Source organism: Pelodiscus sinensis, chromosome 2 (genome assembly GCF_052426305.1).
Source record: "Pelodiscus sinensis isolate ZL-2025 chromosome 2, ASM5242630v1, whole genome shotgun sequence".
Taxonomy (NCBI): domain Eukaryota; kingdom Metazoa; phylum Chordata; order Testudines; family Trionychidae; genus Pelodiscus; species Pelodiscus sinensis.
In genome coordinates this window covers 209,550,157-209,572,662 of record NC_143053.1, presented here as the reverse complement: position 1 = coordinate 209,572,662, position 22,506 = coordinate 209,550,157, and the positions used below count along the sequence as shown (strand labels likewise).

The 22,506-nt window shown below is 41.1% G+C and overlaps 1 protein-coding gene across 1 annotated transcript in view; it reads right to left on the bottom strand.

Moving 5' to 3' along the window:
• THSD7A (thrombospondin type 1 domain containing 7A) overlaps positions 1 to 22,506 on the bottom strand; it is a 540,091-nt gene that overhangs the window by 181,171 nt on the left and 336,414 nt on the right. The window contains exons 6-8 of the mRNA XM_089776685.1: positions 8,446 to 8,694; positions 6,564 to 6,745; positions 4,114 to 4,182 (exon numbers count right to left, since the gene is read on the bottom strand). Of these exons, the coding sequence (XP_089632811.1) occupies positions 4,114 to 4,182; positions 6,564 to 6,745; positions 8,446 to 8,694 (500 nt within the window). The remainder of the gene's footprint in view (positions 1 to 4,113; positions 4,183 to 6,563; positions 6,746 to 8,445; positions 8,695 to 22,506) is intronic.

The window sequence follows — 22,506 nt, the reverse complement described above, 5'->3', positions numbered from 1 at the left end:
GAAAACAACAGAAATGTACATTTTCATTCACCTTAATAGGTTGTTGCAAATGCATAGCCTAGTTATAACCACATAAATATTAACACTTAGGTATCAACCAAATCAGAGACATTGAATTTAAATCACTGAACTATAACAATGACAGATTCTTTTTGTTTTCCTTTGGCCATAAAGCTCTTGCACGCACACAGAAAAGCACCCACCTGTAGAAGTTATGAAGTGTTAGCTTTAATTGGTTCAAGGAAAACTGTATTTAACATACATAGCTTTTTAATCTAGTATACAGTATAATTACTTCCAACAACGTGCAATCAGACTGCACTGAAGGGATCTGTGCAGACTGGAAGCCCTGTTTCTTGAAGACCAGATAAGGCCCATAAGAGAACAGAACCACCTGTTCTCCTATAATACATGGAAAGCCAAGATACAACCTTCAGCACACTATAGCCCAAGCTCTATTGCCCTCTCGGCACAAAGGCACAATGGAATTCCCTTTCTAGCATGTTGCCTATATGTGTGTATCTGTTGCCAACCAATAAATGCATTACTTTATTACAATGTATTTCTACCAATAACTCTCAAAAGATCTTTCATAAGTCAGCACCTCACAAAATACTTAAAACTAAGCACAGAATGTAGATCAGATATTCAGATTACCTCTGTCCAATTGATCAAACAGATGTGATTTCCCCAAAGTTAAAAATCATGACTGCTCCTTAAGAATTGAACTTTTAAAACAAGAGTGTTTTTTTTAAATTAGAGTTCTGTTCTGCCAGTGTTATTCACCTTAAGTAGCACCTCATGCTGTCTACAGTTCCATATTGATTACAACTACTTGTACAGCAAGATACTACTCAGGGGAAGCATAGGTAGCAGAATCAAGCTCCTGAGGATCACAGGAACACAGCAGTAACAGAGATCTGATGAATGAGCTGCATGCAATTGTCAAGGAAGTAGAGTCTCTTCAGGGGTGGCCCGTGCATATAGGCAGACTCGGCAGTTGCCTAGAGCACCGCATTAAACAGGGCACCCAATGATGACACACTGCCGTTGAGGGCTTTGGATGCGGGGGCGCCCATCGCGCATTCTGCCTAGGGCTCCAGTTGCCGGCATCTCGTCTCGGGCCACCCCCGAGTCTCTAATTCATATGTATGTGCACTGCATGCACCTGCTTTTGCCTGCCTGACCCTTCAGGTAATACAGATCCCTTTTAGCCACAGGCCCAGCTGTGGGTAACTCATAGCTACATTTTGAGAGGGAGGGAAAGAGATGGCAGCATCCCATCATGATGCCTTGTGCATGGTTTTGTCCTGCTTTGCTCCATGAAGCAAAGATGCAGTGTGGAGAGGGCAAATAGCTATAAAACATATTCCAGAACTCCCAATGCCATCTTTTAACACAAGATGACAATACTGGAAAGAACAAGTCTAACATCCACGCAGTGCTATGGTGAGGACCTAAACCGCAATATACTGTAGCCTGCGTTAGGGTGTTATGGGGCTGGAGAGTCTTTCAGCCTCTCCTGTTGAGGCTGTTTCACTTTGCAAATGGTGACTGGAGTAGTGCCTAAGTCACTCTGATAAAGGTTATAAAGGGAGAGAGAGGAGGTGCCAGAGGCAGCATCACCATTTGTGTAAACTAAGTCTGTCACTCCCTTTGCTTTTGCTAAAAATACCAGAAATGTTACATTTCAAGTTGACTACAATATTTTGGTTTTGACATTAAATTAACTCCCCAATTTTTTTTTTTTTGATTCATCAAAAATTCCAAAACATTTGGATTTTGGTTAAACCTCAACCTATTTTTCAAACCTGTCACCAAATTTAAAAAGTAGTTCTTTGCACGGCATTGCTTCCCAATGTTCATTCCTAAAACACAGTTTTAGCTAAAAACTCATCAACAGTAATAATGACTGACTGCAAAATCTTCTCTGGGCCTCACCAGCTTCTCTGATACATCTCGAATTAATGTTGTGTGTCGAGTATACAGTGATTGACACAATGCAGCACTGTGCATCTCTGTGCATGACAAAGGGGCATTTCTCTTCAGCCATCATTTCCCTAACAATTCCAGGAAGCCACTGTGCACAGCTGATCTATCTGAAAGCTCCTGAAAGTTATGATTTCTTTTATACACATCACTTCGCATCCAGAGAGTTCCCAAAGCATTTTGTTTGCTATGTATCTAAAATTCATATCAGCCACAAGTGTTAGAGTACGATAAACATTATTTATTTTCTTTACAATACTGTGGAACAGAGGCAAAGATGCACCTTCTATTAGCATCTCAATCCCATTATCTTCAGTGGCTTTACTCTAGATTTACACCAGTGCAAATGAACTTGGAATCTGACCTCTGATTTGACTTGATATGATTTGAAAGAAGCTACTAGATACAGAAGTTAAGAGACAAAAGACAAAAGACGTTTCATTGCTTCCCTTTCATATTTTCTTTTTGTGCATTTGTGGTAGATGTTGTGATTTGTGGTAGATGGTGCTTGGTTCTTTTACGTCCCCTGAACATTGAGTCAATAATGCTAAATCACACAGGCTCTGTGTGGTTTTCAGATAGTTTGCTCAAATTTTGGATACAGATGAGAAAAAACAGAATGTGCTTTGCTAACAAGCTCTCATTTTCCTCCTACCTAACCAGAAAATTAGGTTCAAGTTTGGAATGGTTTTCAAGTTTGGTTTGGGAGATTAAACAAATAAAAAATCCAAACAAAAATACACACATAGGTTTCTCCCACCTCATTTTCTCTTACTGTGTTCTAAAAATCTAGAAGTTCACCTTTCTCCTAAAGTGGGATAAAAATCAAACAAATTATGGGTTGCTAACTCAGTATGTCTAGTCCTAAAGAATAATACCTACTAGCAAGTGCCTAGAAAATAATTTGTTCTCTCCTGTACTCTTTATTGGTCAGATAATTCACTAGAGAAGTTCATGCAGCAAGACAGAAGTCTACAAGCATGAGGACTGTAGATTTTAATCAATTATCACCAGAAAAACACAAACTCCTCTTTTGGTAAACAGTGGACTAAATTCATTATGGACATGCACTAGCTCCATCTCTGGCAGAGTCCCAATTGATCAGTGTGGGTCCAAAGTGGCCATCATGGGGTCACACACAGACTGGTGCTGAAGATCAGCTAATTCTTTGCATTCTCTGGGCCGCTTCTGCCAATAGGGCCAGAGTGTTGAAGAAAGAGCATTTGTATATCCAGGTCACAGCAAGAGGGCACCATTTTTTTCCAGGACACTAGTTGCTCTACCCTCACAGGAGCAGAGGAAACAAGCATTAATAAACAACACCACACTAACAAAAGAGAACATCACATGTTTCCTTCCCAGTTTTCTATAATGTATCTGGTCGAGTTTACTACCACTTCAGACACTGATCCTGCAAACACATGCACACCCATGTATATCTATGTATGTAAGTAGTCTTTTTCAGGTCAGTGGTTAAGTACACAATTATACCAGAAGAGAGCCAAGGAGAAGTTGAATGATTTGCTTAAAGTATACAGCAAGTGAGTGCCAGAACAATAGAACCTAGAAAGCCTTAATTTCCAGCTACCTGTGTCAACTGCTACACTATACATCATACTCCTGCTCAGCTTGTAAACTTGTAATTTCTGAAATGAAGATCATAAATTTCTTAATCTGATTTATAGGTATATACCAAGGCCAAAAAGCTGGTATATACATTCAAAGTTCAAATTCTTATCTGAATTATACAAATATCCTGAATCAGCAAAACAGAGCTGAAAATAGCAAAGGAAAGTGGAATTGGAAGGCCAAAGAAATTCACAGCACTTCAGGGCCAAGATGGGAAGTGTAAGTGAAAAATATTTATCAGAACATTTCAAAACCCTGATAGAGGTTTTGTTTGAATCTGTGCTATTGGTTTGTATTACAGATCTGACACTTGATGTGTATTTTGCTCTCATTTTTTAAAATTATTTTGAGCATTATGAGTGAAACCCCACAAATACAGTTCTATTTTAAGAGAGAGACTTTTTTATATATAGCCAGCATAGTACTCCCAAAGGGGACAGTGCCTCCTTGCACACTTTTGATTGAAATGTCAGGTAGAAGGCTTTAATTACCTACCTGTTATTTCAAAAGTGATTGATAGAAGTGGTGCAGCACTAGACTTCGACTTGCTCTGTGACTGACTTTCTGAAATAACAGGGAAACACCACTATGAGTACGTGACAATGGAAGTTTCCAAAACAGCCTTGCTGAGATAGCATTAGCTGTTTATACAGAGCTACATTGTATGAAGGGGTTTCCCACTGCTAGAGTTGTGGGATTTTCCCCCTTCTGTTCTTGAATCTTTGTGTGTGTTTAATCACATCATTTAATCACACAGAATAGCTGTTTCTAAGGGTGCACAGAAGCTGCTAAAAATCCTCTTTAAGTCTGTCTCCTAATATGTAAATGTCCCCAGAGCTTTTTAAACTAAAACCCACTTCACCTCTAGTTTGAGCTCTTGAAAAAAGTGTTCTCATGTTTATGCATCCCCGACTAGTTACATTTTAAACAGCTGTCTGGGGCCTAGAGAGATTACCTCCTGATGGGCTCTGCATATTCCTGTCACATTCTGATAAGGACAGATTTCACACAAGCCTAAGCCAGCAAGACTTCACAGCCTACACATCATCATTCTGAATAATACACTGCTGCTGGTTTTACTGTTGACTCTCTTTAGTTGAGAGTTTGTCAGTCTTTACTTCTAAGGCAGGGGCCTCTAAACTTGGTCCCATAGGAAATCTGCCAAGAGCCCTGGGGCTGCAACTAATTTGTACCAAATGAAGCAGACTGAACACCTCCTCCCTCAAATACGCAGGTGCAACCAATGGTGCATAGAAGATTCAGAAAACAATCTTCCATTTGAATCCAAGCAGATGTATTCAAATGGATGCTGGGACCAGTAGTTTCCACAAGCTGCAGTACCACATTAAAGATATCCTATGCTAGAGAACTCTGTAAGCTTCAATGTGGCCATCTCCGTTCTGAATGTTTAACTATGCATGCCAAGTCAAGGGTGTCCTTTACCTTGAGTGTATGGATATATTTCTTTGTGTCAATGTAAATGTGTAGCAGACAGCTGCATAATGTATCAAAATAAATGTCATCAGAATTGTGGGCTAAATGCACTTAGTGTAATTTACTGTCTTGAAGGATTTCTAAATTACCAAGAATAAGTTGTTCATTTCAAGTTACTTTTGCTGCTGTGGCATAATGTCCGTTAATGTAAATTACTCACTGAGATTTTGTTCTTCAAAAATGCATATAATAATATAGTTGAACTCAGAAAATAATTGTATGTTAACTATATTGAGCTAGATGATTATAAGATCCCAATATCACAAAAACTGTCCAACTCATTAACATTATACCTATTAAGCATGGAATGTTTATTATCTACATTCTGCAGACAGGAACTTTCTTAAAGGTCAGATATAAAGTCTGTGGCAATACCAGGAACTGAACCCAAATCTCCTAACTCCCATTCGAAACTCAACCACAAGATTATCCTCTTACTTTCATCTGCAGCATATTTTTGTATCCAGCACACCTTTATGAAGGTAAGTATCCTCTAGCAAAATAACTACTTTCTTTGAAAAAGGTTAGGGACTGATTCTTCACTCATTTACACTGGTGTAAATCAAGAATCACTGGATGGAGTTCACTTACATGGATGTAAGTGAAAAGAAACTAGGGATAAGTTTTCCCTTCTCTCTCTTTTTTTAAGAGCTGTAGAGGCTGCAAGCATGAGAAACTTGTGGGTTTTTTTGGTTTGCAGAAATTCTCTTTATATAAACCTTTTTTCCTGTTTCAATTTTGGGGGTGCAGGTCCACACAAGTATCATGATGAGTTGCAGTTTTTCACAAAAACAGGAACTCTACATGAAAGTCTGTCAAACCATCAAATTTTGCCTGGTTTCAAATGAAAACAAATTTAGTGATCTTTTTGAACCTATAAAGTTGCTTCACATATATATTTCCATGTTGACTTTATACATGATTTACAGGGTTTTTTTTGTAGGTGCAACATATATAAGCACGAGCAGTGCTTTTTTTTTGTGACGATACTGCCCGGTACCCAGTACCAGCACCTCCAGACACAGTATCATCATTTCCAGTCAGAGCTCAACAACTTTTCCCTTCGAGTACTAGCACTTTTTTTTTTAAACACAAAAAAAGCACTAAGCAGAGGAAGTTAAAGTGATTTGCATGAGGTCATACAGAAAATCTTTGGCAGAAATGGGACCAGAACCCAGAGTTCCTGACTCTGCGTCTTATATCTTTCTTACCACAACACCAGCTTAGAGTAAGGTGCAGACATTTGCAGATTAAAGTATGAATCCATCCCTCCTGGAATTAAATATTTCCACTTCAATTAGATTTTAAAAAATAGAGCACAGTAACCTATAATGAAATAAGACACTTGTGACAAAAGACAATGGAGGTCAACCCTCCCTCCCCTATCCTCTCCCCACATGCTGAAGTGTTCAGTTTTCACACTAATTCAATTGCAAGTGAATGAAATTTACCTTCTTTTTCCTTGAGGGTATTTAAATAGGAGAGGAGATTTTCATTAGCATGCACACAGTACACCTCACGTGTTTGAATTCCACCTCCACACAGAGCTGTCTGATTCCCTCGTCTTTTGTCCTGCTGACTAAGTAAAGGGTCAACACGACATTCTGTCCACTCTGTGGTTCTCCAGCCATACCTGAATCAAAGTAATTGAAAATTGGGTGGATTAGCTCTGTAAAACATGCACAGCCACACGAGATAATCTTGTATTAGCAAATACTAAGTGTCCTAATATTTCTGACTCATTATCTAGAAAGTTTGGCTCCTCAAAAATCTTTATTTTACAGATATGCATAAGGTTTGGGTTTCTACACTGATTGGCCTACTTTTCCATTATTTCATTTTTGAAGAGATTATATTTAGGAAGATATTTACTTAAGTTTAATCAGTGGAATTCATTATTTTACTGCAAGGAAGAAGAAAAATGTCACATGGAAAGAAATTGAGTTTTATGTTCAAATCTGCCAGCCCTCAGGTTTGTGACTTGGCATTTGTTTAGAACTAGACAGCTATAATAAAACAACACAGAACAAAAATCAAAGAAATATGAACACTGAAAAACTAACACCTGAAAGAAGAAAAAAAGGAAAATCATCCAATTTACCATTGATAAAAAGTATGAAAGTTTCTCCTGCATATCAAGGTAAATTTATAATTGTGCTTTTTATATCCTTTTTCAAAAAATCATTTCAGAGTTCCTTTTTCACCATCAAGAGAGTAAGATGGTTTCTCTGCAGCGCTCAAGCACCTCTACTCAGTACTGACAAATGATGAGAAGCTGTGAGCTATCTAATCAGTAAGTGCATAGAAAAGAAGATCTGTGACTCCAAGTTAAAACCTCAATCCGACTTATGAATTGAAAGAAATGTCATAGGATTCTCTACCCAACAAGTACTTTAAGGAGATATCAAGGGAATCATTTCTTAATGCTACTGGAGATAGAGAATGATATTTCTCCTCTTCAAGGAAAATGGTGTTCCATAGTCAAAATGCACAGATTCAAAAAGGCGTAACATCAAATGCCGTTTCCTCAACAGTTCTTTTCAGGCAGGTAAAAAGCAAAGTTGTGACTGTTAATATTAATCTCAATTAGATGTTAAAGATTAAAGCAATCTCCTGAATCTAAAGTGCTTGCTGTCAAACTTCCTACACTTTAAACAGGGCAAAATTATTTGCTATCACTTTTAGCCTCTTCCCCTCCTGATTTAGGGCTTAGGTCTTGCCTCCTTTAATCAGCCTAAATTCTCAATGAAGTCAGATAGGAGTTTGGCTGCTCAAAGAATACATATCAGCTTGTTACGGTGTGACATACTTAGTATGTGATTAGTGATAGAAATGTAGCCGTGTTAGTCATCATCTAATAAACCATCTTGTTAGTCTTTAAAGTGCTACATAGTCCTGTATTTTGTTTTAGTATGTGATTGTCTCTCCCTCCCCATACTTCAAACAAACAAGGATGGATTCTAGCAGAATGGATCTGTTGGAAAACTACCACTGAATCAAGAAATTAGTTTTACTATGCCCTTAAAGCTTTTTCAAAGTAGTCAGTACATGTAAGTGTATCAATGCACACACAGTTGTTCATATTTAAAAAGTCATCACTTATGAAGTTACATAAGTTATTTCTCTGTATTTAGAGTATGAAGTAACTTCAACTGCAGCTACATGGAAATGTTAGCTTTTAGAGGGATCACTGAAAATGCACACACATAACGCAAACCCTAATATTTTCTTTAAATGCACTTGCACTGTTATTCAAATTATCATCAGTGTCCTGCACCCTCCCATGGGAAGTAAAGTATTCATTTTGATGAGGTGGGATTCATTAACACTTACGTAATACATGGTGCCACACCATCTCCTTGAGAGCTACATTGCTCTGTTTCTTCTAGTTCTGGGCATTCACTTTCACTGCCAATAGGAAACTGCTTAATGGTCCGTGTTCTTGTACGATTTCCTTTAGGGGATGACATATCAAAACATGTTTTCGAACATGAGCTCCACTCAGACCACTCTGACACCTGGCACTCCTTAATGATCACACAGGACTGGAAGGTAATTGGCAACTTGTCTTGTTGGCAAAAGCTGTAAAAAGAGCAGTAAGATCTTAAGCACCTGTTCACAAGCAGTTACGAATCCCTATGTGAATATGCTATTCCCTGAACTGAAAAACACACCCACTTAGGAAGTATTTATTTCTGCTGAGAACTGTGGATCATTTTGCGGGTGTGTCAGGCCATATTCTGCAAGTCCTTATTCACACAAAGATTTCTCTGGCTTTAACTCTCTAAATAAGAGTTGGGTGAATAATATATGGCTGCTGGAAATGTCTTGTCAAATACAGTATAGCACCTTGCTTTTTTAGGGAGTGCAATGCAACAATGTTTTAAAGAAATATTGGGGTTAAATGTTAAATATACATTTTTACCTACCTGTCTCCACTGTATGACAATACAATAAATGAAAACAAATCGGTTTGCTATCACTTTTTTGTTGTTTTTAGTTCCACATTTGTGTGTTTAAAAACATCAGAATTCAGCATCAAAGATGCTCACAATGTGAAAATGGCTGGTCAGACAGTGCTGGCTTCTCTTCAGTTCAGTTTACCTTCAGTTGTAGCCGATCTAGTACTTTACAAAACAACTACAAATACATTACATACTATTCTATGTAAGCAACTGATATAGTTGCAACAAATATGTGACAATTTGTAGGAGTTTACAGGGAGTTATGATGGCTGTATTATGATATAGTCCACACTATGAAATGGAGCATAAACGTGGTCTTTAATTCCCTTTTCCTAGGGCAATCTATCTGCTTCAACCCTATGGGCTCATCTACTCTGCCTCTTTTTTGCGAAAGAGGTAATGCAAATGAAGTGCTCATTAGCAACTTCTTGAGATTCATTTACATATTCTCTTCTGATGCTTTTTGCGGAAAAGGTTTTTGCGCAAAAAAAGTGGAGGGTAGACGGGTCCATTTTGCACAAAGAAAACTCTTTTGCCCAAGAACCTGTAAACCTCATTTTTTGAGGAATGAAGGTTCTTGCACAAAACTGACCCATCTACACTGCTTTTTTGTGCAAAAACCTCTTCCACAAAAAGCATCAAAAGTTGCTAATGAGCACTTCATTTGCATTGCCTATTCCGCAAAAAAGAGGCAGTGTAGAAGTAGCATTTGTGAGCTTTGCTTCACTCACGTTATATAGACTTTCAGGAAGACTTATGTTCCTAAATGCCTACATAAGTTTTGGAAAGACAACTTCCACACTTTAACAAAAAGTATTCCACAGAGAAAAGTTAAGCCTTTTGCATTATAGTTTGATTCACAATAATAAAGAAAATCTACAGAAAAAATAAGCAAAACAACATCTTGATTAGACTGGTCAGAATACCAATGCTTTCATCAGTTACAATCATTCATATTCATCCACTTGTTCTAATACAGGCTACTCAGTTTTGAACTAACTAATCACTCAGAAAAAAGATGTGCACATCACTGCAGATAGTTCAGTGTTAACACTCTGCTCAATAAAGCTTAAAACACAACGAATAGTCTAATAGCGCCTTAAAGGCTAACAAAAACATGTAGATAGGATCATGAGCTTTCCTGGGCACAACCCACTTCTTCAAATGAATTACAAAATAAGGATGGGAGGGGGAGAAGGAAAAAGGGGAAAGAAATAGTCAATTAGAGTGTTCCTGCCATACTGTATAAACCTGACAGAGAAGTGTTCTTAGAAAACAAACAATGGGTACTTAAGTTATTAGGATGTGGAAGTTAGTGTGCTAGCCAGGTAGTCTTCATTCATACCTTTATGATGGAATTCCTGTAAATGAAATTAAGTTCCAAGGCTTCCCTGTGTATTTGGTTTGTGAATCTGCTCAGTGTATGGCATGCCATGTAGATGGAACAGATAGCTCAGTGGTTTGAACATTGGCCTGCTAAACCTAGGGTTGTGAGTTTAATCCTTGCAGAGGCCATTTGGGGCAAAAATTTGCCAGGGATGGTACTTGGTCCTGCTGTGAAGACAGGGGACTGGACATAATGACCCAGGTCCTTTCCAGTTCTAGGAGATAAATTAATGGAGATTGCCTAACATATGTTTTGATGTATTTAGAATGGGATAGAAAATAATACTGCCAATTGCTGGACCAGTGTTATAGCTTTTGATGTATAAATGTGAATGTCAAAGGTGGGGAAAATTGCCTTTGTAGTGTATTAACTAGTTAATATCTATATTTAAGCCCAAGTTAATAGTGTTGAACTTGTAAATGAATTCCAGTTCAGCAGTCTCCCTCCGTAATTGGGCGATAACATTCCTTTGTAGAAGAATAGCTCCTTTTAAATCCATTATTAAATGTCCAGGGAGGTTAAAATGTTCCTATGTGTTACCATTCCTGATGTCTGATTTGTGCCCATTTATCCTTTATCACAAAGACTGTCGGCTTGGCCAATATACATGGCAGAGTGACACTGCTGGCACTTGATGGCATATAACACATTAGAGGATATGCATATGAGCTCCTAATATTGTGGTTTATGTGGCAATTTCCCCGCCTTTGATATTCACATTTACACATCAAAAGCTATGAATGGGACATATTCAGCCTGACACAATTAGCTTAACACTGGTCTTACAATTGACAAGTAATTGCTTTTGCTGTTATATATACCCTGGATTCTGTAATTTCCACTCCAACTCATCTGACAAAGTGGGTTTTACCCATGAAAGTTCCAAGGCTTGCGATATATTTCTTAGTCTCTAAAGTACTATTGACTATTTTATACAGTTCTTGGAACTGTTTGAGATTATTAGCAGGTGTATGCATGGGTGGTATGACTGCTTCACCTGGCAAGGAGGAGGAATTATTGATTGGGGAAGTGTTCTCATTGTTAGTGGGACTGTGATCCTCCTCACCTTACAGCTTGTCATCTAGGAAGGCAGATGCTGAGTTATGTGTGTCAGTAGAGGGTAATCCAATGGCTTGCCTAATTAATGTGGATGGGATGGTGTAATGATGTTATAATTTGCCCAAAGGCACCAGGGCAGCCACTGCATAGGGTTAGATAATGGTAGGCAGAGCCTGGAGTCCCCATACCACAGTTGCACAGGGCAGGCATAAGTGATCGTAGGGTTGGTGGGCTCCCATGGAGGTCTCCTTTGTATCGGAGAGGAGTGTTGAGGGCAGAAGCTGCTATTGCGTCCACTCACTTCCACTTCACTGTGTGGAGAGGAGGGAGCTGGAGATAGAGCAGGCTGATTAGAGCTGCTGCTAGGCGACTGGTCGCTGCTGAAGAGTGGAGATTGCAGTACTGACACAATGTTGATGGCCTTCTGGTGGAGGAATTGTGTTGGTGCCCATATCTGTGGTGCTGTTCTGGATCTGCATACCTAATTAGCAGCTGAGCTCAGTCCCATGTTGGATCTTCCTGCCAGTCCCATGGTTCGTATCAGTGCTGGTGGAAGTGGCATTTCCAACCATGTCAGCTTTGGTGCTGGATCGTGTGTTGCTATTGGTGGTGTCATTGAGGGGACTTTGTATCTTGGCTCCAAATCAGCATATTTGGGGTCAGCAGATGTCTGTGCTGAGGTGGTGCCAGATGTGCCTATGGACTCAGCAGTGTAGACTCTAGAGGAGCTTGGTACCAAAGGCAAAAATCTCACTGGGGAAGCTCTCCTTTTGTGAGAGACCCGAGCAAGAGAAGGTGAGGCTCACTTCTTGGAGTGAACACTGAGCCTTGTTCTTGCTGGTATTAAGACCATAAGAACGACCATTCTGGGTCCATCTAGCCCAGTATCCTGTCTGCCCACAGTGGCCAATTTTTGTAAGACTCTGGAGTCTTCTCAGAGAGCTGTAGGGATTTCTTTAGGAGAATCATCTTTAGTCCAAGCCTTAAGATTACTGCAGTGCATGTATTTTTGGAGGTGTAGGCTTCCCCTAGGCAGAGGATGCATGAGTAATGGCCATCAGAGACCGACATGGCTTCATAGCACGAGTCGCATTTCTTGAAGCTGGGAGAGATGGTTATAGTGACCATAATTAAGTGTTAAGGAAATGTTAGGAAGAATCACTACTCTAAAGTACTGGGGTGGGCTGTAAGGAGGAAAATAGTATTTTTTTCCTGAAAAACTAGAGAATTGGGGGTAGAGGTGAGGAAAGTAATGAACTTTTCTATTTCTTTCTTCTAGGGAAGAGAAGTCAGCACTGTTGAAAGGCTCAGTTTGCTGCTGACAATGGTAGAGAAGGAACCGAGGAGGTGGCACCAATGGCACTGTGAGATGGCTATTGCACGTGTGTGATGCAACTGATCACAGCTTCCAAAATTCTCCAGCTGTTGGCATGAAGATACACTGTCATCTGAAGTGGAGCAGCTCCAGGGACATTGCTCAAAGAGGAACACCAAGTTTTATACACATTAAGTTTACAATAATTTTCTCTCTGGGGAACTGAATGTTCCTTTCTAGACTACTGAGTATTAACATCATTAGATCTGTCTTCTCTATTGTTTCATTACATTTGATATATCTTGGCTCCAACTGTCAGGTTCTGTGAAATGTTTTCTCTCATGATGATGCCAACATCAATATCTGAACTGATTAGCAGAAGAAGCCTAAATGTACCTGCAATGTATTGGCAGAATAAATAGCCTGAGCCTCTTCTGTTTTTTTCCAACTAGCTTTACAGATAAGCATCAACACTTCCACAATGTGAACATTTGCTTTAGGGAGAAAATGTGGGTTAGGTAATATCTTTTATTGGAGATATTTCTGCTGGTAAGATAGACAAGTTTTCAAGCATACACAGAACTTTTCTTTAAGTCCCCTCAAAAGAGCTCAGTGTAAGCACTAAAGCTTAGGAGTTGGTCCAATAACAGACTTTTATCTCACCAGATTGTGTCTCTAATACCCAGGACCAGCGTGGCTACAACAATACTGCATATAATATATGCTTTACTTTATTAACTTGTCATGTATATAACAGGCTTTGATATCCAGCAGTTAGGATACTGGAAATGTTAGTTATTAATCCCATATACTTCAAAATGGGAGTAAAGAACATGGTGCACTAACTCAGCTTTTATATATAGCTAGTATTATATTACACACCTGTTTAAAATTAGAGCCAAAAACACTTCAGAATTTCCATCCTATCAAAAATTCTGACATTTCAACATTTTAAACCAGGCTAAAAAGTTGCATTTTTAAATTATTTTGTGAAATGGAAATCTGAAAAATTTCACACTGAAAATGTCAAACATTTTATTTCAACCTTTTCCATTGAAATAAATCTTTTTGATATTCCCAAAATCAAAATGTTGTGTTTTGTTTTGATAAAATTACCCAATATGCAGTTTCAAGTAATTTCAGCATCAAGCCATGTTCTTCCACTTCAGCATGTTGCCTCATGGGAGTTGCAGATCAGTAGGCTGATGCTTCATTTCTTCTCAGTGGTCTACACCCCAGGTGACAGACAACTATTCACCACTTAGAACATGGCAGTATGGGAAATGTGGTCCCCTAGGGAACTCCACTGAAAGAACCTGTATGGGGACAACTCCTCTAAGGCAATGCACTGATAGGGAAATGCAATTTAATCTTTAATTGAACTGACTTAAAACAAGGATTTGGTCAGCTCAACAAATCAAAATATTCTAATTTGTAGTGAACTGACCTGAAATTAAATATTACATACACATTTTCATGATGGAGAAAAGAAATTTTAGATTTTCCTCTAGAAAAAAAATGATTGAGCAGAAATGCATTTTATCTTAGGAAATCTTTCAGATAGAAAATTCCCAATCAGCTCAATTTACAATTAAGCATTCATTGAGTACAAAGAATTAAATCCAATGATGAATCCATTCCTACAAGATTACAACTATATAATGTAGTCCATTATATGAAATGCTATTAATAAATCTAAGAGAATGGACATTGTAGTCTTGTCAACTTCTAGGAGACTAACACACACTATTGACACAAATATTTTTATTTCTATATCCAAATATGCCCTCAGACTGATGCTCATGAAAGTACAGCTGCATATGGCTCAGCTGTCGTAATCCATTACTATTCCTATTTTTAATGTATAATTTTTTTTAATAACAAAAGAAAGTGCATAAGTAACAGGGCTAAATGACAAGCAAGAGGTTAAAAAGAATGTAAAAGGATCAATTTTTATAACAACTGAAAAAGATTAGTCTTTCATTTTTACTCAAGCATCCTCAAAGTAAAATTGCAAGCCAAAAGATAACACTATGAGCTTTATATTAGCTGCTGTTATTACTCAGATGGATTTAAGAACTAAAAACAAGTTGACTGACTGACTATCTCTATTTACATACTTACACCCTTCACTATTTACAATATTAACTACTGACATATAACTGCTAGCACCATAAATCATGGACTGGAAATCTTTTTATTGTGAAATAAATCTTTAATTTTTGCATGATGCTGGAGCCTGTAACAATTAATAAAAGGAGTAGGATAAAAGCAAATTAACTGCTGTATCTTATTTCAACAACTGCTTTTCTTTGAGCAAATTAGACAGATTATTAGAGTTAATTGCAAATTGCCATTACCACGAGTTTTCTTTCATTTTGCAAGAAGCAGGAAAAGGCATATTGGATTTCAAGAATTATAAGTCTCAGTACTGGACTCTAACTAAAAGAGAAACTGTGTAGCCCTTTAGTTCGAACTAGTGGGAGGCTAGCCCTCCCCAGCTTGCCCTGGTGGCCACTCTGGCCAACACCAGGGAAACTCTATGCCCCCCTCCCGGCCCCGGACCCGCTTAAAGGGGCACGGGCTGGCTACGGTGCCCGTGCCAGGTGCAAGCCTGCCAGCACCCAGCTAGCAGACCCTGCACCTGGCATGGCACAGAGCCACCCACCCGATGCCCCCCAGCCCACCCCCTCTTCCCGGGACCAGGCTGACGGCTCCCTGGAGCTTGCCCTGGACCGCAAGAGGCGGGCACCTTCCTGGGCTAGTGCGGACATCGTGGACCTCATCCACGATCTCCGCACTAGGCACAGGAAAGTGGCCGTCTAGGGCAGGAGAGCTGCCAGCCTGGCCACCCAGGAGCAGGTGTGCATGAAAATCAAGGGGGTCCACTGAGACCCCCGACACTGAGCCCTGAGCTTACAATGGCCGTCCTGGGTCAGATCAAAGGTCCATCTAGCCCAGTAGCCTGTCTGCCGACAGCGGCCAACCCTAGGGACCCTGGAGGGGATGGACCGAAGACAGTGACCAAGCCATTTGTCTTGTGCCATCAATCTCCAGCCTTCCACAAACTTTGGGCAGGGACACCACTCCTACCCCCTGGCTAATAGCACTCCATGGACCCAACCTCCATGACTTGATCTCACTTCCCTTTCAACTCTGTTCTAGTTCTAGCTTTCACAGCCTCCTGCAGCAAGGAGTTCCGCAGGTTAACTATTTGCTTTGTCAAGAAGAGGAACTGTCTCTTACTAGTTTCAAGCCTGCTACCCATTCCTTTCCTTTGGTGTCCTCTAGTCCTTCTTTATGGGAACTCAGGAAGAACTTTTCTGAATGCACCCTCTCCACCCAACCCCTGCTTTTAGAGACCTCTATCCTGTCCCCCCTCCATCTCCTCTTTTCTAAGCTGAACAGTCCCAGTCTCTGTAGCCTTTCTTCATCTGGGACCTGTTCCCAACCCCTGATCATGTTAGTTGCCCTCCCTTCTCCCAGCCTTTCTCTTCCCCTCTCCCACCTCCTTTTCCCAGTCTCCCCCAGTTTTTTTCAATAAAGACAGAGTCAATGTTGGAAGAAACGTTATCTTTATTTTGTACATCAATAAGAAGGGGGGCTATTGAGGGGTAAGTGGAAGGAGGTGAGGGAGGAATGGGGTACGAGCCCCCGATGGGGAGGACTGGGCTGGCTCTGTGGGCTTCTGGGGGTGGAAGCTCTCCTGCAGCCCCCCGATTTCCCCCTCTCCCCAGATGGCAGCCTGCGGCAAGTGCAGCCGGGCTGATGGCCGAGTGGTGTGATGTGCCCAGTGTGGGTACTCCGGGCACTCCAAGCCAGGACTGCTTTGCAAGCGGGGCACCCCTTAGAACTGTCTGTCCGGGGTGGGGGTCGGAACCCTTTAAGCGCAGCCCTCGGCTAGCCTGAGACAGCATCTCCACGCTCTAAGTCCTCCTTTTATGCCCTGCCGGCACTGCTTCTGGCCATCCTTAAGCCCTGTTCAGAGTCCACTCAATGTGGACTTGCTAGTTCGAATTAGCAAAACGCTAATTCGAACTAGTTTTTAGTTCTAGACGCGTTAGTTCGAATTAACTAATTCGAACTAAGTTAGTTCGAACTAGCGCTGTAGTGTAGACGTACCCTATGAGTGTGTGTACAATCTTTTCCTAAGAATGCTGAATATGCAATATACAGGCCTGTTATGTGTGATTATGTCTTCTCTTAGTATCTGATATGAGAAAATCCACAGCCTGCTACTAAGAACTCAAAGGAATTTCAGTTATCTCAGCTTATTCAGGCTTGTGTTATTGGTTCTGGAAGTGACAGATTTGATTTCCACTGATGACGTATGAGGAGGTTGCACTTAAGTTTATGTAACACACCCATGAGTGTGTTTTTACACTTTGCCAAGTGCAAAAGGCCCACATTTTGTTATCCAGGACTGAATGACTACTTGGCTGATAGATTTATAGCAAACACCAAAGCAAAATATGCAGGCAAATGGCCCTCTGAGGAAAAATAAAGCAGTGTAGCCCCTATGTGGTTTCAGGGTCAGCAGGAACTCCTGTTTATACGATGTTCTTGAACAAAAAAAAATCACGGGCCCAAAAAAAAAAAAAAAATGGCATCGAGATCAAAATAATCCATCCTTTATTTCAGGTAAAAACCTCTTTAGAGAAGCTATTTTCTCTACACAGACAAATGCCTGAAAGTTCTGAGTTTAATTTCTATGACAAATTCAAAAGGATGCAAAGATACCTTTAAAATCGCAAAAACAACCTTAATTCTGCTTCTTTGGCTACATAAGAATCACTGGAAACCCTGACTCAATTACATAATTATCCAATTACATAATTATGTACGTGCCAGAGGCGAGAAAAAAACCTTCCCGTACCCCCGTGAGCTCCATACACTACCCAGCCTCACTAGCACTGCCCAGATCATGGTTTAGGAGTCAGGGGAAGAACACTGGTTGTATCAGATGCACACAATGAGCAATAGAGCTGGTTCTCTGAAAACATCCACTCAATGTCAGCAGCAGTCAGAAAAGCAAACAGGCTGTTGGGAATCATTAAGAAAGGGACAGGAAATAAGCCAGAGAATATTTAATTGCCACTATATAAATCCATGCTACACCCACATCTTGAATGTAGCATGCAGATATGGTTGCCTCATCTCAAAAAAGATACTTTAACATTGGAAAACAAAAATAGAAAAGGACAACAAAAATGATTAAGGGCATGGAACAGCTGCTACATGAGGAGAGATTAATAAGAATAGTATTTGTCAGTTTAGAAAATAGATGACTAAAGAGGGATATGATAGAGGTCCGTGTGGAGAAAGTGAATTAAGAATCATTATTTATACCTTCCTACAACACAAGGTCTATATTAGACCCAAAGGTTGGCTGAAGATACACCACTCCAGCTATGTAAATAAAGTAGCTGGAATTGACATACCTTAAGCCAAGCTTGGTACCGTCTTCATGGTGGGAGGTCCATGGGAGCAAACGCTTCCATCAGTTTCCTTTACTCCTTGCGAATTGAGAAGTACAAGTTCCCATGGGGGTGTCCTTGGCATTCAATTTAGTGGATCCATACTAAACCTGCTAAATCGAATGCCAGAAGATTAATATTCAGTGCAGCAAGTGGAGATGTAGTCTAAAGGTCACCAAATTAAATTAATAAGTAGTATGTTTAAAGCAAACAAAAGGAAGTACTTCTTCACCCACTGCTCATGTAGCCTTGGATTGCACAGGGCCAAGTTCCACGAGGTGTACCGGTAGTTCGGAATAGGAAGCCTAGTACGAACTACCTAGTTCGAGCCCCGTGTAGCCGCGCTACACGGGGTTCGAACCAGCGGGGTTTTAAAAATGGCGGCTCCCCGCTTATGCAAATGAAGCCCGGGAAATTCAAATCCCAGGCTTCATTTGCAAGTGTGGTATGCCTACATTACCCTCCTAGTTCGAACTAGGAGGGTACTGTAGGCATACCCATAGTTACAATAAAAATAGAGAGAAAACCCAAAGTAAAATTTGAACAGTTCATGCCACACAAAACACAGTAAAAAGAAACCGAGAGATTCCAAAAGCTTAGATTTAGTTTACCTAAGCCTCATTTAATGTCTTTGATTAAAATCTGCACAATATGCCGAATCTGAAATATCTCTCCACTTGCTTGTAGGAATCCTCAGCTGGAATCCATAGAGACGCTTCCTTTGCTGTGGATCACTGCTAGACAGTAAGCTTAACTGATTAACCACTCAGAGTCACAAATATACAGACTTAAAGAAAATACTACAGGCAGTCCCCGGGTTACGTACAAGATAGGGACTGTAGGTTTGTTCTTAAGTTGAATCTGTATGTAAGTCGGAACTGGCGTCCAGATTCAGCCGCTGCTGAAACTGACCGCCAGTTCTGACTTACATACAGATTCAACTTAAGAACCCCAAGCGTCCCCAAGTCAGCTGCTGCTGAAACTGATCAGAGGCTGATTCCAGGAAGCCTGGGGCAGAGCAACTCTGCCTCGGGCTTCCTGTAGTCAGCCCTGGTCAGCTTCAGCAGCGGCTGACTTGGGGACACCTGTGGCAGAGCAGCTGGGGTGCTGCTGGGTTGCTCCAGTAGCACCGCTCCTCGGCGCTACTGGACCAACCCAGCAGCACCCCAGCTGCTCTGCCCAGGGTGTCCTGATTCAGCCGCTGCTGAAACTGACCAGCAGCGGCTGAATCAGGACGCCTGGGGCAGAGCAGCTGGGGTGCTGCCGGGTTGGTCCAGTAGTGCCCAGAGCGGCACTGCAGGACCAACCGGCAGCGCCCCAGCTGCTCTGCCCCAGGGTCCACAACAAAAGCCTGGTCTGCTGGGGGGGGCACACTAGCTGCGCCCCCCCCCCCAGCAGACCAGGGACACGGGGAGCAAAGCCGCAGTGGCAGCGGGGTGCCGCACCTCTGAGGCTTTGCTCTGGCAAAGCCTCAGAGGTGCGGGATACCGCCGTGGCTGCGGCTTTGCTCCCAGTGCCCCTGGTCTGCTGGAGACAGTCTCCAGCAGACATGGGGCACCGGGAACAGCTTTTCTCGCCCCGGAAGTCGAGGTGGCAGATCGCTTCCTGAGAGCTCTGGGGTGAGAAAGCCCCATTCGTAAGTCGGATCCGCGTAAGTCGGGGACTGCCTGTATTACAAGAATATACAAAAAATGAAAATAACAAAAATAGAAATTACTCTTTCTTCTTTACTACATTTAAAGAAAAGCTGACAAATCACACTAGCTGAGAAAGTTAATTGGACCAGTTTGTCTAAAATCAAAACAACATTCAAAGCATACAACTAAAACAGAAGAAGTTATGTTTCCCTCCCAATTTCCCCTTGCTATAACATTGCACATGTTCCCTGGTAGAGAGTTATCATCACTATCTGCTGAAAAGTGCTTCAGAATGAGGGACAACAGCCTCTTTTCTGCTCCTGAGTTCAGCTTCTCCCAGCTCATACAGGACACAAAGCCGTTAGAAAAGCAGCTGCTCTGCCTGTTTGCTCATGGAGTCTGATCCCAGCGACGAAGAGAGAACCTACTGGAGCAGATGGACAAACTACCACACCCAATTCTGGAACTTCTGGGTGCGGAGTGCTAAGTCTACCTAGCAACAATGACCCAGACACAACTCACTCCTCTTTTCCCTATGGGTCTCCTAGAGAGATATCTCCCTATTAAATACATGGGTTACACAGAGTCAACCTGAGGAATTCCTTGTCAGTGAATATTGTTATGGCAAAGACTATAACCAGGTTCAAAAGAGAAAGATAAATTCATGGACGATAGGTCCATCAATGGCTATTAGCCAGGATGAGCAGAGATAGTCTCCCTAGCCTGTTTGTCAGAAGCTGGGAATGGGCAACAGGGGATGATGATAATCACAGAATACTAGGACTGGAAGGGACCTCGAGAGGTTATCGAGTACAGTCCACTGCCCTCGTGGCAGGACCAAATACTGTCTAGACCATCCCTGATAAATATTTATCTAACCTACTCTTAAATATCTCCACAGATGGAGATTCCACAACCTCCCTGGGCAACTTATTCCAGTGTTTGACTACCCTGACAGTTAGGAACTTTTTCTTAATGTCCAAGCTAAACCTCCCTTGCTGCAGTTTAAGCCCATTGCTTCTTGTTCTATCCTCAGAGGCCAAGATGAACAAGTTTTCTCCCTCCTCCTCCTGACACCCTTTTAGATATCTGAAAACTGCTATCATGTGCCCCCTCAATCTTCTCTTTTCTAAACTAAACAAACCCAATTCCTTCAGCCTTCCCTCATAGGTCATGTTCTCTAGACCTTTAATCATTCTTGTTGCTCTTCTCTGGACCCTCTCCAATTTCTCCACATCTTTCTTGAAATGTGGTGCCCAGAACTGAACACAATACTCCAATGGAGGCCTAATCTGCGCAGAGTAGAGCGGAAGAATGACTTCTCGTGTCTTGCTCACAACACACCTGTTAATGCATCCCAGAATCATGTTTGCTTTCTTTGCAACAGCATCACACTGCTGACTCATATTCAACTTGTAGTCCACTATAACCCCTAGATCTCTTTCTGCCGTACTGCTTCCCAGACCGTCGCTTCCCATTCTGTATGTATGAAACTGATTGTTCCTTCCTAAGTGGAGCACTTTGCATTTGTCTTTATTAAACTTCATCCATTTCTCCAATTTGTCCAGGTCATTTTGAATTATGACCCTATCCTCCAGATTAGTCGCAACCCCTCCCAGCTTGGTATCATCAGCAAACTTAATAAGCGTACTTTCTATAAATCGTTGATGAAGATATTGAACAGAGCCGGTCCCAAAACAGACCCCTGCAGAACCCCACTTGTTATGCCTTTCCAGCAGGATTGTGAACCATTAATAACTACTCTCTGAGTACAGTTATCCAGCCAGTTATGCACCCACCGTATAGTAGCCCCATCTAAGTTGTATTTACCTAGTTTATTTATAAGAATATCATGCGAGGCCGTATCAAACGCCTTACTAAAGTCTAGGTATACCACATCCACCGCTTCTCCCTTATTCACAAGATTTGTTATCCTATTAAAGAAAGCTATCAGATTGGTTTGACATGATTTGTTCTTTACAAATCCATGCTGGCTGTTCCCTATCACCTTGCCACTTTCCAAGTGTTTACAGATGATTTCCTTCCTTACTTGCTCCATTATCTTCCCTGGCACAGAAGTTAAACTAACTGGTCTGTAGTTTCCTGGGTTGTTTTTATTTCGCTTTTTATAGATGAGCACTATATTTGCCCTTTTCCAGTCCTCTGGAATCTCTCCTGTCTCACATGATTTTCCAAAGATGATAGCTAGAGGCTCAGATACCTCCTCGATCAGCTCCTTGAGTATTCTAGGATGCATTTCATCAGGCCCTGGTGACTTGCAGGCATCTAACGTTTCTAGGTGATTTTTAACTTGTTCTTTTTTATTTTACCTTCTAAAACTATCCCCTTACCACTAGCATTCACTATATTAGGCATTCCTATAGACTTCTCGATGAAAACCGAAACAAAGAAGTCATTGACCATCTCTGCCATTTCCAAGTTTCCTATTACTGTTTCTCCCTCCACACTGACCAATGGGCCTACCCTCTCCTTGGTCTTGCTTCTAATATAGTTATAAAAAGTCTTCTTGTTTTCCTTTATTCCCGTAGCTAGT